The sequence below is a fragment of the Mangifera indica genome, chromosome 4 (genome assembly GCF_011075055.1).
Source record: "Mangifera indica cultivar Alphonso chromosome 4, CATAS_Mindica_2.1, whole genome shotgun sequence".
In the NCBI taxonomy this organism is placed as follows: Eukaryota; Viridiplantae; Streptophyta; class Magnoliopsida; order Sapindales; family Anacardiaceae; genus Mangifera; species Mangifera indica.
The window spans coordinates 11,045,656-11,063,342 of record NC_058140.1 but is presented as its reverse complement, the minus strand read 5'-3'; the positions used below and the strand labels follow the sequence as shown (position 1 = coordinate 11,063,342).

Below are 17,687 nucleotides of genomic sequence, written 5' to 3'. Positions count from 1 at the left end.
GGTTTTGAAAGTGACACTAGCTTTTATGACACTTCATGCAAGAATAAATGCCTTCAATGTAGTCCATAAATACAACACACCAACTTCAATGATCAAAGGCAACTAGGCAAGCCAAGCAATCAACAAATATCTAACTTGAGATTAAAAACCCCTTTAACTTTGATGAATACTTGGATATTTTTAGTGTAAAATATTCAAGTCTTCTTGCGTAACCATTAAGTGTGAATGGCTAAACATTTGGTGGCAGTCAAAATGTCAAAGTTTGATAAAGTTTTGACACGATGAAGATATCATAACAAGTCAATATCTTAATAGTATTTAGCCCAAAAAGGGAAAAGATGCCAAAGATCAGACCAAGGAAGATCCCATATCAAAAATGAAAGCTACCTCGATCTCTGATCAAATCTCTTTCCCATACTATTAAAATATTACTTCAAGAGTATCAACTTGCTTCTTCTTTCTCACTATCTTTACTTATCTTCTCTCCAGAGGTTTCGGTTAGTCAGAAAGAGTTGATAAATTTGCTTACTGCTATTCCCAGTTTCAGCCCATACGCCCATAATATCTTTGTCAGTTTCCTCCTAGTGCTCGAATTATTATTACCTGTTCTTTCTTTGTTTGTGGCAAAAAGGAAGAAGAATTGAGAATGAAGATTATGTGTGATGTGTGTGACAAAGAAGAGGCATCTGTGTTTTGTTCATCTGATGAAGCTGCTCTCTGTGATGGCTGTGATCGTAGGGTTCACCATGCAAATAAACTAGCCAGTAAACATTTACGTATCTCTCTGGTTAACACCAGTTTCAAAGACTCCCCTCTTTGTGATATCTGTCTGGTATATATCTTTAAAGAGATTATTTGTTTATTTGTTTGAATGGAACTTTATGTTTTGATTTCTTCTTCTTCAGGAGAGACGTGCCTTGCTGTTTTGTCAAGAAGATAGAGCCATTCTTTGCAGAGACTGTGACATACCAATTCATAAAGCCAATGAATACACCAAGAAACACAATAGGTTTCTTCTCACTGGTGTTGAACTTTCTGCTGCTTTTTTATATCCAGCCTCATCATCATCTAATTGCTGCGATGCCATAACAGCAACAACATCAAAAACCATAAACAAAAGTAGTGCTTCAGTAACTAATGAAATCTTCAGCTCACATTCCAAACCAACAATGCCATACAAGGACAATTGTTCAGTTTCAACCAGTAGCGTATCTGAGTATCTAATGAAGACATTACCCGGCTGGTGTGTTGAAGATTTTCTTAATCCTTCTTCATCTGCAGCTTCAAATGTTACGTGTAAGGTTTGCAGTGTACTCTATATCTATGCATTTTTGTTACTAATTGATCAACTCCTTGTCTAAATTTTCTTCCTGATGTTATTTTTTCATATGGATTTTGTTTCCTCTGCAGACTTCTGGTAAGTTTTGGCCATTTGGGAATCAAGATCTTGAAGAAGATCATTCAGCAATCCGGGTGCCTGAAGTTTTTGTTCAGTCCGGGCCAAAAGTTCTCCATTCTATTGTCCCCAAAACGGCTTCACAAATGGATTATTCAAGGAGTCAACTGAATGAAAGAGCTTGAAATGTAGCAGAATATGCTGTGATGATGGCTTCACGTTCTTCAGATCAGCACTCAGTCATTCAAGAAGCCCAGAATGTTTGGTTTATTTCTCTAGGATCTGTGTCGTTAAATAATGAATATTAGATGGGTTTTCTTTTTTCTTTTATAATCTGACATTGTTATTTTTGCTAATTTCAGTAACATTTTAATGAATTTTGACAATATAGTTTCTACTTTCTCTGCTCACACTACGCCAGAATTAATGCTCTAACCAATCCAAGGTTCGACTCGACAGTACGGTTATTGCAACTGCTAACAAACTTAAGGTTCACTCAAGGTTGTGTGCTTGAACCAACACGGTAGAATTTTCATTAAGTGTCCAGAAAAATGCCCCATTTCGTTCCTCATCCTCAATTCAAACCAAACCAGGTTGGTTTAAGTAAAACCAAATTCAAGCTCAAGCTTCATTTCAATAGCTCAAGTTCAACTTAAATTCCCTTTTGATGGTGATACTGTTCATTTCACCATCAATATTATTCCTCTACCAATATTGTTCCTTTTGCCGATACTACTGCTCCTTTACCCAGTGATGCTCATTCCACCAATAACATTCGACAAAATCTCCAACCAATTCAAACAAACTTAAGGTCAAATTTAAACTAATCATTTATAATTCCAATTGAACTAAAAAACCAACCCATTTCAAACTTAATTAAGCTTAAACCTAATCTTATTCGTCCCCATCACGCTGATTTAGGTACACCCAAATTAAGTTCATCAAATCGTGCACACCATGCATCCATCAAAACTTGGACCCCAATTTGAAGGTTCATACCCAGAAGGGCAAGGAACATTGAGATGTCAACCTAACCCAGCAATAGGTGATTGTAGCATTCCAACCACGCGCCAAAACCTAATTTCTGATTGTAAAGCGCCCAAACCTCGTATAAATCCCACACTAAATCTCATACTTCAGATGTGGGACAAGTCGCATGCCTGACAATATGAACGGCAAGTTTATCCTTTGAAATTAATAAAGCAAACATGACCAAATATTATGAAATTAATTGCTTTTAAAATAGTTATGGTACATTCATAAAATAGTAGTGAAAGTTCTCATGAACGAGGAAATAAAAGAATATACAGTTGGAAAGTAAAAATTGGCTTTTTACTATAATAGCAGAAGTTAGAAGACAGATCTCTCGCAATTATGCTGCAGGTTGAAAAAAAAAGCAACATCTTGTATCTCCAACTTCAGGATGAACCCATTTTAACTTCTTTATTTTTTTAAACCTTTGATTCCCCCTTATTTGACAACCTCAGGGGAGAGGTGCACAAACAAACTATTGAATATTGATATACCTTTTAGACAGCTGCATACAAGCAAACTAATGAAAGAATTGCGCCCGCTATTGCGCGGTAAATGGCACCAAGATAAGAGATAAGAAACCCTGCAACTGGAACACTAAAAGAGCATATTAGAACTCTATTTATCAGAACTGGGTCTATCAATACATCAAATATGTAGGGGGATGAAAACTAAACTGGATTACCTTCACTCGGAGGGCATAAATAGCACTTTCAAGAAGTAAAAGCAAAAAGCCTATCTGAAATCTTTGTACAACAAATTGGACACTCAGAGCAGGCAAGCGAACAAGATTTACACACTGTAAAAGGCACAAAATGGGCGATTAAGTGAGACTACCAAGTATGAAATGTAGTAAAAGCTTAAATGTTTACAATTACTTACAACAAAAATGCCTGCAAGGGAGAAGAATTGCAGCAGTAGGTGATTCAAAACAAATTTTACACATGCGGGAGTTGCCATCTCCATTTCCAAGGTTTTGTTGCTCTTTTTCCTTCATCTCTTGCATTCGAGCCTGAAAACAGTAGATAGTAGATACAATATAAGTGGCATACCTATAAAGCCATTAGTTTTCATAATTATGATTTATGAGAGACTATGGATGCAAAATTGTAAGCAAACAGCCCCCATCACAAAGTTTTACCTTCAGGCGAGCTACCAAGGGTTCTTCCCTGGGAATTACTTCAGCTGGTTTTGGCTCATCGATTGGAATTTGCCTTCCTTTCAAGACAGTATTACCATCAATTTCAATGGCATTGGGATCACTGGCATGATCCTCCCCAATGCAGTGCCTCTCACCAGTATTTATCTCCGGGATAGCAGCTCCTTCTTTCTTTAACTTAGCAACAAGTACCCACATATTTGCTAAATCATTTTCCAGAGCTTCCTCCCTTTTCTTGGCCTCTTCAAACTTTTTCCTGAATTCGTCTTCTAGTAATTCCCTTTCAGCTAAGGTAGCTTCAAGTGCTGCTTCCCTGTGTTTCCTTGCCTGAAGTTCCATCTTTAAATCATCTGGATCAAGATTCCATGCATCAAAGTCATCAAAGCCCATCCCTGAAATGTCATTAGACCTCCTAGAAAGGCACCCTTTCCTCCCAGGTCTTGTGCCATCACCATACTTACGGTTGACACCATTAACTGTTGGAACAGCAGAACCTCTAGAATGTGCCAATTCTTGAGCAGCCAGCAATTCTTTTTCTAGTTTTGCATTCTGCAATGAGAGCTTGGTCACTTCACCAGCCAAATTCTTCAGTTCAACAGCAGCAGCAGATGCAAGTTCTTTCGCATAAGAAGCTTCTTCAGCCAATTTCTGGTTTTGCACAAGTAGTCCACTGTTCTCCTCAGAAAGTTGCACGTGTGCAAGCTTTACTTTTTCGTTCTCAAACACCTATTCAAATAAAAATAAAAATCTATATTAGTTCAAAAGTGTGAGCACCGATAATGAGAAAAATATGCTTTAATACTATATTGTTGTGAAAAATCATTCATAAATGCACTCCATATATCATTATAAAATGAAATTTAAGTTAGTAAATTTTTGCACAGTAACCCTCGAAAACTATTGCTAGAGGTTAAGATTCTGATGATAATGACAGACAAATCATCAAGCCTTGTATGAATAGAAAAAGACAATTATATATACAAAACTCTGCAGATAAAACTCTTGCTGACTTTTGATGGCCAACAACTGGTTGAGTCTATATTCATGTTTCAATTTCCAAACCCGATGATCCATAGTTAGTCAATACTTCTACCAAACTCTTCAGAGTTATTAGACTACAGAATGCAGATGCACAATGATGCAAATCACCACAATTGATTTGATTGTGAGTAATTGGAATGATACACAAGAGTAGGAATTCATTTTAAAATGTACATCAGATATATAAGTAAAGGATATTGAAGAAAGAACCAAAATTCAAAACAACCTAAATGGAGTCAACCAGACCAACGGTCAACAATTTTGACTCATTTCAGTTGCAGTCAATGTAGCACTGAAATACCCACAAAATGAATAATCACCTGTGATTGAACTTTTCTTCTCAACTCATCAACATGTTCCTCAGAGACACCCTGCTCAGAAGACACAGATGATTTATCACTGGTCACTGAAGCCAATTGCTGCTCTAGAAGATTCACCTTCTCCTGCAATTCTTTGTTTTCAGAACACTGCAAGTAACCATACACAATTAATCAGTAGCTTAAAGCTTAAACAATGAGAAAAGTTTCATGAGTTGATAATCAGATAGTATCAGCCCCAAGCAGAAGGATGTAGACCTTCAATACATCTGTGGGAAAAGGAAATAATTCCAACACAATATGTAGAAGAAATTTAAAAGAAGTGAATTAACCTTTTTCTGAAGTTGTTCCTGCAGAATACGGTTATCTGCTGATTTTATCTGCAACATTTAGCCAAAATTAATTTAATCAAATGAAAAATGTAAATTTTATACTAATGGATATGTAGACACGGTTGTGGGCCATGCCAGACTGAGTTCAGTGTGGCCCAACGTGCCCATGGGTAGTATCGTGCCAAGGCCCGCCAAAAGGTGAGCCGTGCTAGTCCACAGCATGGACAGGCCCCTTGGGTTGTGCCCCCGTAAGCCTTTAGCAGGCCAGCCTGCATGCTTTAATGGGCTGAGCCACCATCTTATACATATTTATTGTTTAATTTTTAATTTTTTTTTCACAGGCCAGACCCTATGGCCCTTGGCACAGCCCACACAGCCAGTGGGCTGTGCCTTTTCCAGTGGGCTGGGCCGGCCCATTGTACGTGTATCAGGATATGACATACTTATTATCAAAAAAAGAAAATGTCCACAGATTTAATATAGCAAAGTTAGACCTCGCTTCAGGAAGAAACATTTTGACCTCAATACCCTCAGAACACTTCATCACATCAAAATAAGCACTCACCTCCAACTCAAAACCTTTTTCATTACATTGGGTCATCAGCCTCATAACTGTCTGTCACAACAGAAAAAAAAATGAAGGTTGATTATGCTAACAGTAAATGACATACAACTAAATTAGGGTAAATAATACCGCAAAAATGTAAAAGTGACAATGATAAAAATGAATGTAATATACCTGCTGCATGTCGACCATGGATGCATTAGCCATTGAAGCCTCTCCACTCTCAATTATGCGTTTTTCCAGAACCTGCATTTTCCTTCTCTTTTCTTGGATCTCTTGTTCCAAGTTCTGGATCTGAACATGAAATCATGCAAAAGATTGATCAGGGCTTTGCCAAAATATCCTTGCTTCTATATCTATTAACATTCTGCAAAGTAAAGTAGATGCTGCAGCCTGAAATAAAAAGTGCAATGTAAGTGGAATGCGTTGCAATCCCATTTCCATATTGATCCCCTGGCAATCTACTTGAAATACGAATAAAAATTCTTGACACAGGGAGTTTTGGAAGAAACTCAAGTGCTTACAAAAAGTAGTACAAGTAGCAGAAGCAGAGAACATATGTACCAAATTAGGCTGACACATCAAATCTCATCAACAAAGTTAAATGGTACATCAATCAGCTAACAGTCAAAGCATCAACAGAGTACTACTTCTAAGAGAGCGGATAACTCCAAAATAACCATAAATAAGTTCACTTTTTGTCTTCATCTTGCTGGTTCATTAGCACATTAATACCAAAGTTACATGTCAACTGGATTAAGAAAAGAGAATATACTTGAACTTTTGAGTTATCAGGATCATTGGTAGACTGATCCATCAGGCGTTTTAGGTTACTGGTACTGAATGCAATCTCCCCAGCAAGCATCTTTACTTGCTCAATGAGAAGGTCCATCTGGTCTGACGTCATCCCACCCTAAACAGGAGACACCAATAAATCAATTTACAGTTATAATGTTAAGAGAATGATAGTCACAAAAGCTATGGCCATCAAGGAGAGGAAATTCTCAACTATTAAACCAATGTGTAAGAGATTAAGAAAATGAAATATCATAAAGGAAAATCTTTGTAGCTAGCAACTGCAGAAATGGTGTGCTAATGAAGGAAAAGATGGCCCTACTGATAGTCCAACATTAGTTGATAAATTGACTGAAAACAATTTAGTGAGGGGTGTTGAAAGCAAAATGACCTGAGCAAACAGAGTTTGGCTGGCCCTGCTTGCATCGCATTACAAACACTTTTTGACAAAATAAAAAATGCAGAATAATATGTGTTGGCTTATATTCTAGATAAAGAGCAATAAAGAAATTAAAAAGAGTAATAGCAAGACGTACTGCTGGAAGCTTTGTGCTATTAAGTTCAAGCGCTTGAGTTGATTCAGTAACTGTACTGCTTGCTGGCGAGAATTCTTCATTCCACTTGCTTGATGATCTTAGATGTTTAAAATCATAAGACACATCTGATGGAAGTGCTGAAGCAGATGTTGAGTCCTTTTGACTATCACAATCTATAAGCAAAGAACCCTCTTGCAACAATTCCAACTATAGAAAAAGGGAAGGCAGGAAAGATACTTAAATTTGTGTTTCCACAATCAAAAACCAAAATCAGTAATACTTCCATTCAAGCAAGGGCAAAAAAATAATTATATCCCCAAAAAGAAAATGATGAGTCACAGATTAAAGGATATCCTTATCCAGCTTGACTAAGAAAACAAGCTCAAATGCCATTACAGCCATAAGTTTCACCAAGAAACAGGCATTCAATTTTCAGCTTAAACAAATCTTCACATAATTTTTTTATTCTTATTGGAATTTCAGTTATATTTAGAAACTCAATTTGTTTCCCAAGTTTGAAAGGCAATAACGATGATTTTATTGACATTATTAGAATGGAATAAGAACTTACATCATCCTCACCAACAGAATGACTCCGTTGATGACTGGGCACATCACTTAATCCAGGAATTGAATTCTTTGTAGAAACAAGTATAAGCTTAGTTAGCCTTTGGATTCTGCTCATAAGAGCTGCTTTGGCTTCCTCTTCCTCCTCCAATCTTGACTGCATTTTCACTTGACCTTCTTCTAACTATTAGATGAATAATACCAACAATTGTTTATATTGATAATAATACTAATACAATATACAACAAAAATCCCTTAAAAATGAAAAAAAAGAAGCAAAACCTTTTGTCTTAAGGTCAGAATCTCTTCATGACTAACACCAGCAAGCATTCCCTGCCTCAGTTGATGAAGTTCTTGCTTGAGGGTTGAAACTTCCCTTTGATATTTCTTTATTAATGATTTCTCATCAATAATCTGAAAAGTCAAACAGACTGTAAGACACAGTGTGCTAACGGTGACAATTACTTTGATCCAAACTAAATCTAAAGAACATCTTTTTCCTTCAACAAAAAGAAGGGGACTGATAATGGGACACATGGTCATAAACACAACTTCCGTCAGGTTCATGGTGGTTACCAGAAGTATCATAACACATATTACCCTTTGATTTATCATACAGAGTTTTATATGCAAACAGATCAATCTTAAGGTTGTTCTTCATTCTCTATAGGTGTCATCCTCATTCCATTCACACCCCTGATCTTGGTCTCCTTCAAATAACTTTTCTTTCTCTCAGTTTAATTGATCTTAGTTACGAATTTTGACAAATCAAAATCAGAGAACACAGAAAAGTAGAAACACATTAAAGATGGGCCATGTGATGGGACCAGCAAAAGTTCTTCATGCCCTGTGTGGGATGGTAGCTCGAGGGAATATGGATACAGTGAATTTATAACACACCTTATTACGTGATGCATAAATTTCCACTCGCTTTGCCCTGCTTGCAAACTTCAGTGTATTATGAGTTTCTTCCATATTACTTGAAGCAGGAGTAACTGTACATATAAGCTGTACATTTATAAGACAGAAAATCAGTTTCTTTACATTGTAATCAAGGAAATGAACATTACATAGAAAAGGTTGTCATAGGAAAAAAAATATTTACTCGTATTTCAAAAGATAAATTTGTAAGAATTAAAACACACCGAAACATGTCCATGTCCACTCAGAGAAGATTGGAGAAGACGAGTTAGCTTGGAATCCCTATAGGGAACATGAGATGCCTTCCCCTCACTCAACTTTCCAATTACCTTCAGATTACAGATGCATAATCAAATTACAAATACAAAAATGTTTACATTTAAACAGGTAGTTAACAATAGCAGTCAAATATGTGAACGATTGCATAGCAAGTCTCATAATCCATGCCGAGATTATCAATTACTAAAAGATAAGAACTAAGTTGGCACTCAACCTTTTACCGGCCAACTATCTCAAGTACCTGGCAGAATCAATCATTAACTATAGGTTACTTGAGTGGTTGGGGGGATGAGAATCAAGACATGATTTCTTCACCTTTTTTCTTCAAGAAATAAGGCAGTTTATCATCAAACATAATTAATTAATTATTATAAACTTCATAAAAACATAAAATAAATAACGTACAGTTCCCAGAGTAAGAAGGCTTTTGTTTATGTAAGATCCTTCTGTTCTCCTTAGTCCAGTTGTTTCAGTTTTTGAACTCTCGGATCCAGCAAGGTCAATCAAATTCTAACAATGAAAAAAATTCTTTAAAAGAACCATACTATTTAAAAAAGTATTCTATTTTGACAGAAGGAATTCACCATACCAGTTGAGAGAATATTACTCCATCATACTCATCACCACAGGCACTACTTTCAATCATCTACAAGTACAACAGCAAATTTGGGAAATGTGAAGGCAAAGTTAACAGAATCTTCCAATCAATACAGTCAGTTCTATAGCTTCCAGTTCACATAGATGCATGGTATATTATATTGAATTTTGACACATCTCAGTTTCCAATGTTTCAGCAGAATGAGTCAATGTCTCATAAATAAGTAACACTAGCTACTTCATCTTTTTCAGTTCCTCAGTTTTGAGAAACTATAACATTGCAGTCTTTTGCAATTTCAAATTGTGTGCATTCACAAAAGCTTGGAAATCAACAAATAATCAAAAGAAAAGCACATCCTAGAAAATTAGATAGCTATTTCATGGCATAAATTTGTATCAGCATAAATGTTTAAGACAATGGAGACCAATTGATCCACAAATAAGAAAATGAATTAAAAAACAAGAGTATAAAGTTTCACAAATTGGCTTCTTGAAGAATGATTACCAGTGTAAATATGGTGTGACTGCGGCTACTGAACAAATTAAAATTATTTGAGCCAACATGACGATGTTCTGTCAGCAAGACAATGAAAAGCACTATGAGTAAGAAAATTTACTGTGTCAACACGATAAGAGACTAGTGGCAAGAAAAACGGTGCAGAAATTAACCTAGTATATACCTTCTCCAGCTGCAATGAAAGAAAGTGCATGCCCAGGAGACAAGACCACTTCTTCTTTTATTCCCTCAACATAAGTGCCCTGATAAGCAAAATCAACACATATGTAATGCAATATCATATACTTTTCAAGATTAAGGAGATTGGCTACTTATAGTGGTAGAGAGGAGATTATGGAAGGATTACAGACAGGAAATCTTTTTAATGTTCAAGCGAACAACAAGAATGGTATATTGCAAAGACAATGGAAAATTATAATTTAAATATCAAAAAGCAAAATACCTGAGCATCTTCTCTAATGCGCAAATTTTGACCAATTGGATCAAGCAAGTCATTTATCACCTGATATATGAAAATAAATTAGCACCATATATTATATGATGTGCGCTTAGATAACAGTAACTATTTCGGACAAAACTACTAACAATGAAATTTACCAGATGCTGCATACAGAAAGACAGAACAAAACATGTATAGAGGGTAGGAGTTAACCGTATAGATTCTAAAGTTAACAAGTGAATGCAATTTCCTAGAATTTGTTAAAATACAATCCATGTTCATAATATTTTTGAAGAATAGCTAATTCCAAATGGCATGACCCACTGACCTCATTGTAAATTTCAAGATATGACACACGGAGTAAGAACTCTCTTCCTGGAGTCTGATGGAAAAATGATGTTAGTGAATAAAACTTCATTATAAAAAGATCACTACAAAGATAAAATGAATTAAAAATACTCAAAGCAAGCTACAATATACCAGCTAAGAAAAATTTTTTTTTGTTAAAAAAAGCAAAAACAATAACACAGTTCTTTTTCCAAGTAAACCAAACTGTATCATGAATTAACCAAAAAGATCCTAATAGACCATTAATCATCAAACTAAAGGAAAGAGCAATGTGAATGAAGCATCAGGACAGTACCCAGTCAAGGTGAGACGACAAGATAATTTGGAAGTAGACCTGGGATAAGGGTGTGAAAATGTAACATGAGAAGAACACTTACATCTTGGATGCTGCTGAACACATCCTTTATGGCCAATGGTATAATTCCCGGAGAATTTTGATCTCCCTGAGGGCATAATATAACAAACAAGTCAAACAAATAGACTATTAAAATATGAGGATATTCTAAGTGATATTATGATGCCCGCCTAGTTCAATAGTACAAAGCTCATATTTAGTAACTATACCAAACCAACCAATTAGACATGAAATACACAGATTTGCAAAGAACTTTCTAAGGAGAAAGCAAATGAAAGTTGATTGTAAAACCATCTTGTTGTCTCACAATATAACCTCAGCAATGGGATTCCAACTGTCCTAAAATCCTCACATGTGAAATCATTTTGTGCATAAACACACATGTATGATATATATGTTGGATTTATGGTAAAAAGCTGTAATAATCCAATTGAATCTTTGAACTGGGGATTATATGCACTTGAAAAACCTCCATCATTAGTTGGTTTTTCTAGGTACTACATAATAAATGCATAACAAATGGTATGAGAGCCAAGTTAGTATTAATTTTATTAATGCAATGACTATCTATAACAATTCAGTAATCTAGTTCTCATTAATCATATCTGATTTTAAAGTAACGTCCAGTTTTACCTCTTAAATTCCTTCTCATAACTACCTTGACAACAAAAACTAAGTGGCCACATGGTATGGTGTTCTGCATTGCCAAAATAATGACTAAAAAATTTGTTGTACATTTACTAATGCAAACTCAAATATTAAGAAAATCATATCTATAAGCTCTTTTTCAGCTCTTTGAAAATGTTAATTTGAAATAACAAAATATTCTCGTATTACTTCCAAACTTCCATTATATTTTTCTCTTCTGTAACATAACCCTGTTTACTTAACAAAACTATTAATTAACATAAATTTCAGATTTGCAAAAGTTTGTTATATCAACTAAATATTTAACGGCATTCTGTTGGAAACTCAAGTAATAAAAGCATTAATTGAAGTTACATGAAAAAGCCTTGAAACAAAAATAATGGGCCCACAATATTTTGCATTGCAACAATAACCCAAAAAAGATTTCCATGTCTGTTAGTTGAACCCTCAACAACAAAACTCCTGTAAATAAAACAATTTATAGCAAATTTGATAAGACTTACATGCATAGTGTGCGTCTTCCCACTACTTGTAACACCATATGCGAAAACAGTCCCTAAGATGTTTCAATCTCATTAATTAAAATCCACTTACATAAACTTTACTTCATTTATGGAAAAAAAATGAATATCAAATCAATCAATTAATCCATACCATTAACACCTTCCATCGCAGCCTTGACTACGGGCTTTGCAGCTATATCATACACCTCCTGTGAATTCGCGTGTGGTCCAAAAACTCTATCTACACGAATATTGATACGCATATACTAATTTAAATTAACTCTAATTAGCATAAGATTTGGAAAGCAAAACTTAAGATTAATTAATTAAAAAAAAAAAAAAAAACTATACCAAATGCATAAGCAGTTGCTGGATTATACTCATTTCTCACAATTTTATCCCCATCTGCGTACCATGAGATCTCATCTCCCCTTTGAAACTCCCTGTCACTAATTTTCGATGAACAAATAAATAAAAGCAAAAATCAACCAATCACATTGTCGAAAATAATCAAGCTAAAATGAACGGTTTCGATGATGTTTGACAGATCTAACAATATAAACTCAGATCTATCGTTTTACCTCAACGGCCGAAACCTAATAGTGACGGAAATGCTATCGCCGGACCTTTGCGGCGCATCGAACGGTTCTGTGATCAATTCCTCGGAAGGGAAGCTCACCGGTTGTGCTGCGCGTGCACTGTAACTACGCGGACCGGGGTACATTGACTCTGAACGTGAACGGCTCGGCGTCATGGATCGGGAACTGAATCCATTCCCCGAATTGAAGTGAGAAGAAGCAGAGGACGAGCACGAGCGAGGCATGAGACGGTTATTCATGAATGAAGAGGAAGATGAAGTGGAGGAGTACGGACTCGAAGGCTTACGGTACGAGAACGGTGAACTGCTACGAGCTCGTGATGATGACGCCATTGAGTTGAGTCGAATTGGCGTGTCGGCAAATGAGAAAACGATTGATGGAAAGGAGGGGGAGGAGGAGAGGAGAATGTGTCAGTGAACTCACATGGCTTGATACATAAAAGCGAAGAAGATTGTTTTCATTTCTTTTTTTTTTTTCTTTTTATTTGCTAAAATAGACCTGTTATGGTGAGTTGATTGTTTCTTCTTCTTCAAGGTAAAGCAAGCATTGCAGAGAGAGAATGAGAGTGGAGTTGCGAAGACTAGCAGAAATTTTCTGTTAACCGGTGAGTGGTGAGAGAGTGAAACAAATGAATATTGAAATTTTAAAATATTTGTTTTTAAATTTTTGAATGTTTAATTCATTTTTGTTGGAGGTTAAAATTAAATATTGAAGTGAGTTTCTGCGCTCGTGAAGTGGACGGTGGAGATGGCCCCGCGAAGTTAAGAAACTTGAAAAATAGTTAAGCTAAAAATTAAAAATGAGCGGGAATAAGAGTGGGAGTTAATTAAACAAATCTATAATTTACTTCTATTTATTTTGACAGATATACTCTCTCAAGTAGTTATGCTGATATGTACTCGCTTTTATTGGCTGACATGTCAGATAAAATGTCCTAATATCAGGGGCGATAATTTGGGAATATAAAATATCTGCAAAAAGAAGAGACAGAAATTTAAAAGGGAAAAGAAATGGGTGGCTGTGTAGAGGCTGGGGGGAGCATCGTGATAAAAGAAGCATTGTCTCCATTGGATGAAAGAACGACATGTCGGCTTATTTAAAATATAAATAATAAATCAGTTTCATAGAGGTACCAGTACCACCTTCTGCTAAATTCATTGTCTTTTGTTTTGTCCAGAATTCCCGGTTCAAAAAACATTGAAAAGTAAATTATGTTTCTCTACTCAAGGTTTGGTTTGAAAGCACCATTTTACCTTAATATAATAATATTTTTTATTCCAAATCAAACAGTAATGTTAATTAAAAAACATTTATGACGTTTAAAAAAATTATTATTTTAATTATATTATTTTATATTTTTAAATTATTATTTAATTTTAAATTAATAAAAATTAAAAATAATTTTTTTAATATTTAAATTATATATTGACCTGTTTATTTTATTTTTTCGCTCTTCTTCTCTTTTCTTGGTTTTAATAATAAAGAAGAACTAATAATAACAGTAATTGTATTAACAAAAGTATAATTAAAAGTGTTAATAATATATAATTATAATTTTTTAAAATATTAAGAGGGTTAATAATATATATTTATCAATGATTTAAAAAATAAAAATTATATTTTTAAATAATTAAATATGATACAATAAATTAATAATGTAAATGTTATATTATAAACTATTAAAAAATATTTTTAAAATATATGAGGGTAGGTATAATGATCTTCTAAGAAGCAATGCTGTGAAAAATTATGAGAACAAATTATAAATCCGGTCGCACCACTAGTTTTAAGAGTGCGTTTAGTTTGAATAATTTTTTATTATTAAAAATAAAAAATTATCACAAAGATAATATTTTATTATTAAAAATAATAAATTATCATAAATATAGATTATTAAAAGATTATTGGAAATAAGATAAAATTAATAAGTATAAATAATTATTATATTTGATAAGATGTAATAAAAAATATCAAAATATTATTTTATTTAATTTTTTCTGCCATAATTACAGTACTTTTTATGTTTTTCTTGCGGGAAGGAGTCATTTGCCCTTAATTATATTGTTTATATTAAAAGATATAAAATTTGAAAAATCTAAATTCTCACTCATGACCGTACATCTGTTAATTTTTCTTGTTAAAAATAAAAGTAAAATGGTTATTTTACTGTTTATATTAAAAAAGATATAAAATTTGTTACTTTTCCCTTCTTAAATTTTAGAAATTAACAATTTCACTCTTGTTTTAAATTTTTAAACTTTGAAAAATAATATTTTCACCCCAAACCTAGGGTTTCCATATTTTTTAACTTGTTGTTGTCCCCCAAGACTTTTAAAAATAGCAATTTTACCCCTACTCTTCAACTTCAGCTTCTGACATCCCTTCCTGCATCCTCTTTGACCTTCTCCTTCTCCTGAATCAACCATAAAGGTGGTGCAATGAAGAGATGGAGACCTCTTCGTCGCACTACTATGCGACGAAGAGGCAGAGATCTCTTCATCGCACCATCGTGAGATGAAGAGATTTTTGTCTCTTCGTCACAACATTCTGCTTTAGCACTCGGCACATCTTGTCTTGGCTTCTTGCACGTGCATCCTGTTACTCTATATGCACTTGTGTTTTGCCGCCCTTATGCATGTCCTTTCTGTGTCTTCTACACACATATCTAATGTTAAATTCAAATCGAATTTATTTGAGTTCAATTTGAACAAGCTCAAAATGAACTTAGCAGAAATGAGCTTAAACTAAGCTTGAGCTTTGAATATCAATATAAACAAGCTCGAATGTGAGCCTGAGCTATATAACTGAGTGGCTTATGTGGCTAGCGAGCTTACTTTAGCCGCCCAAGTGTGACACTTCGCTTTTCTATTGCGTCACCCAAATGTGACTCTTCACTTTGAAGCTTTAACTTCAAAGTGAAAATTGAATGTTGAGCTAGCATTGAAAACTTCAAAATGAAAACTGAACATTGAAAATAATTGAATGTTGAGTTGCTAGCATTGAAAACTTTAAAACGAAAATTGAAAATTGCATGTGGAGCCACCCAAGTGTTAGTAAAACTTCATAGTGAATGGTGTCATTTCGCTTTGAAGTTTGAAAATTGAATTAAAGTCAAAAGTCATTTTCCTTTGCTTTTGCTTCTTCACGCACGTGTCTTTAGAGTCTGACTTCACTTTTTTATTTAGTCTTCTGGCCTTCTCTTCTTCTTTCGGCTTTCACATCTCATCAATCTCCATTTTCGTACATCCACTTTGTGTTCCAAACTTAGGTGTTTGATGATGTCAGTTCTAGTTGATGATGACATTTGGCAATTCGACTTGTTCTAGTCACATAGCCATCGCTGTGTGCAGCGTTTGAGCACTTGTTTTGTTTGTCCAACATTCGTGATCGACAATTCCAACAAATGGTATAATACCAAAAAAAAAAAAGGAGTAATACCTGTACAAGGGCAGCGTTTCTTTGAGCAAGTCGAGCTGCTCGCGAGGTCGAGTAACCATTTTTTTGGCTCGTCGAACCCGAGCTCGTTTGTTCATTAACTTAGCTGAGTTTGAATTCAATTGAGCTCAAGCTTAACTTAGTTCGAATTCAGTCTTATACACACTTTATCTAAGCAATAATTTTTGCATATATGACCTCATCTTTGGGTCTCGATAGTTAGAGGTGTGTCATTAAGCTAGTAGTTGTTGGTCTGACAGACGGATATAAAACAACACTTTGTTGTTCTGCACCTACAAATATATATATTTTAATATTTTAATTTTTATATGGTTTTGTACTTAAAAAAAAGAAAAGGAAAGGAAATTATGTTCTTTGTATTTCAGCTCTATTTCCCACACTCTTTTTGAACATACCCAATTGCAAACTCTAGACGAAGATACTACACATGTCTTGTGCCTATTACTCAACTAGCTTTACATGACTACACCAATTCTCATTAGATCGAATGTCACATTTCCAATATAGGTTGCAAGTGTCTATTGATCGTACATGTATTACTACATATCACATCTATTTGGTTCAACTAAGTGATTATGCAAACAAATTTTAGACTATATTCCCAAACCCTAAACCTTTTTTCAAACCAAAGCCTAAACCATATGCGCATTTTCGTACTTATTTTTGAAGGATAAACCCTTTTTATTATAACCATCTTAAAACCTTAAATTCCTTTAAAGAGTCATTTTCAAACATGAATTTATTTTTGGACTCATCATTAAACCTTTAATCTTTTTACATTTCAAATGTAACCTTAACTAAAAGATAAATTTACTTGGTTTTTGATTGTATATCTATATCTTTTTAATTGTTGCAGAAATCATTGTTGTTATTTTACGTATAACTGTTAAATGGTTAATTTAAATTTTATTCTTTTACAGTACATAACCTATCAAGAGAGTAAAAAAATTTGGTTAAAAAGATATGGGTTAATTGAGAAAATTTTATTCACTCCAAAACTTTCAACTCTTTTGGCATGGATCAATCTTTGTAATTTTCAACTACTCGAATTCGATTTATGCTGCCGATTGTGCTCATGAAATGGAATTAGATTTTTACTATATATTATAGCAAGAAGTCAAGAACGGGGTTAGGATTAGTTTACTAATCTCTTTAAAAAATATGTTTCGTTCAAAATATGGGGTGTTGCGAGAATCGAACTCGCGACCTCTCGCACCCGAAGCGAGAATCATACCACTAGACCAAACACCCCAGCCGACATGCATTTGTCGATAATGAAAAGAAT

The 17,687-nt window shown here is 34.5% G+C and overlaps 2 protein-coding genes and 1 non-coding gene across 6 annotated transcripts; 1 reads left to right on the top strand and 2 right to left on the bottom strand.

The window, feature by feature from the left end:
* Nucleotides 1-249: 249 nt before the first annotated feature.
* Nucleotides 250-1,803, top strand: LOC123212833 (B-box zinc finger protein 20-like). 2 transcript variants are annotated; one of them, XM_044632044.1, is made up of 3 exons: nucleotides 250-832; nucleotides 906-1,301; nucleotides 1,411-1,803. In XM_044632044.1, the coding sequence occupies exons 1-3, from the start codon at nucleotides 647-649 to the stop codon at nucleotides 1,579-1,581; spliced, it is 753 nt and encodes a 250-aa protein (XP_044487979.1). In that variant the 5' UTR covers nucleotides 250-646; the 3' UTR covers nucleotides 1,582-1,803. The 2 variants fall into 2 exon arrangements, with proteins under 2 accessions (XP_044487979.1, XP_044487980.1); XM_044632045.1 differs by having other exon boundaries at nucleotides 252-832; nucleotides 906-1,296; nucleotides 1,411-1,547.
* A 388-nt stretch (nucleotides 1,804-2,191) lies between these two features.
* LOC123212832 (kinesin-like protein KIN-7D, mitochondrial) lies at nucleotides 2,192-13,562 on the bottom strand. Of its 3 annotated transcripts, XR_006501622.1 has the most exons (26): nucleotides 12,929-13,562; nucleotides 12,699-12,796; nucleotides 12,499-12,588; nucleotides 12,348-12,400; nucleotides 11,219-11,284; nucleotides 10,822-10,875; nucleotides 10,497-10,556; nucleotides 10,218-10,296; nucleotides 10,043-10,110; nucleotides 9,530-9,586; nucleotides 9,346-9,450; nucleotides 8,886-8,990; nucleotides 8,641-8,748; nucleotides 8,023-8,154; nucleotides 7,745-7,924; nucleotides 7,174-7,380; nucleotides 6,618-6,755; nucleotides 6,017-6,136; nucleotides 5,843-5,893; nucleotides 5,278-5,325; nucleotides 4,949-5,095; nucleotides 3,570-4,313; nucleotides 3,311-3,440; nucleotides 3,114-3,227; nucleotides 2,923-3,017; nucleotides 2,192-2,556 (listed from the first exon to the last, which is right to left on the bottom strand). XR_006501622.1 is itself a non-coding variant. In XM_044632041.1 (25 exons), exons 1-24 carry the CDS (start codon nucleotides 13,276-13,278, stop codon nucleotides 3,142-3,144), a joined length of 3,276 nt encoding a protein of 1,091 aa, XP_044487976.1. In that variant the 5' UTR covers nucleotides 13,279-13,562; the 3' UTR covers nucleotides 2,606-3,017; nucleotides 3,114-3,141. The 3 variants fall into 3 exon arrangements, 2 of the variants coding, with proteins under 2 accessions (XP_044487976.1, XP_044487977.1); XM_044632041.1 differs by lacking the exon at nucleotides 2,192-2,556 and having other exon boundaries at nucleotides 2,606-3,017; XM_044632042.1 differs by lacking the exon at nucleotides 2,192-2,556 and having other exon boundaries at nucleotides 2,606-3,017; nucleotides 12,499-12,613; nucleotides 12,929-13,058.
* Nucleotides 13,563-17,581: 4,019 nt separating this feature from the next.
* TRNAP-CGG lies at nucleotides 17,582-17,653 on the bottom strand. Its single transcript has one exon. It is a non-coding gene; the product is annotated as a tRNA-Pro (tRNA).
* Between the last annotated feature and the right edge of the window lie 34 nt (nucleotides 17,654-17,687).

Excerpts from the sequence above, each read along its gene's own strand:
- LOC123212833 (XM_044632044.1), top strand. The coding sequence starts at position 647 with ATGAAGATTATGTGTGATGTGTGTGACAAAGAAGAGGCATCTGTGTTT. Across the intron at positions 833-905 it reads CTCTTTGTGATATCTGTCTG|GAGAGACGTGCCTTGCTGTT; the intron begins GTATATATCTTT and ends CTTCTTCTTCAG. Across the intron at positions 1,302-1,410 it reads CTTCAAATGTTACGTGTAAG|ACTTCTGGTAAGTTTTGGCC; the intron begins GTTTGCAGTGTA and ends TTTCCTCTGCAG.
- LOC123212832 (XM_044632041.1), bottom strand. The coding sequence starts at position 13,278 with ATGGCGTCATCATCACGAGCTCGTAGCAGTTCACCGTTCTCGTACCGT. Across the intron at positions 8,991-9,345 it reads GCCTTCTTACTCTGGGAACT|GTAATTGGAAAGTTGAGTGA; the intron begins GTACGTTATTTA and ends TGTAATCTGAAG. Across the intron at positions 3,228-3,310 it reads CCCTTGCAGGCATTTTTGTT|TGTGTAAATCTTGTTCGCTT; the intron begins GTAAGTAATTGT and ends TGCCTTTTACAG.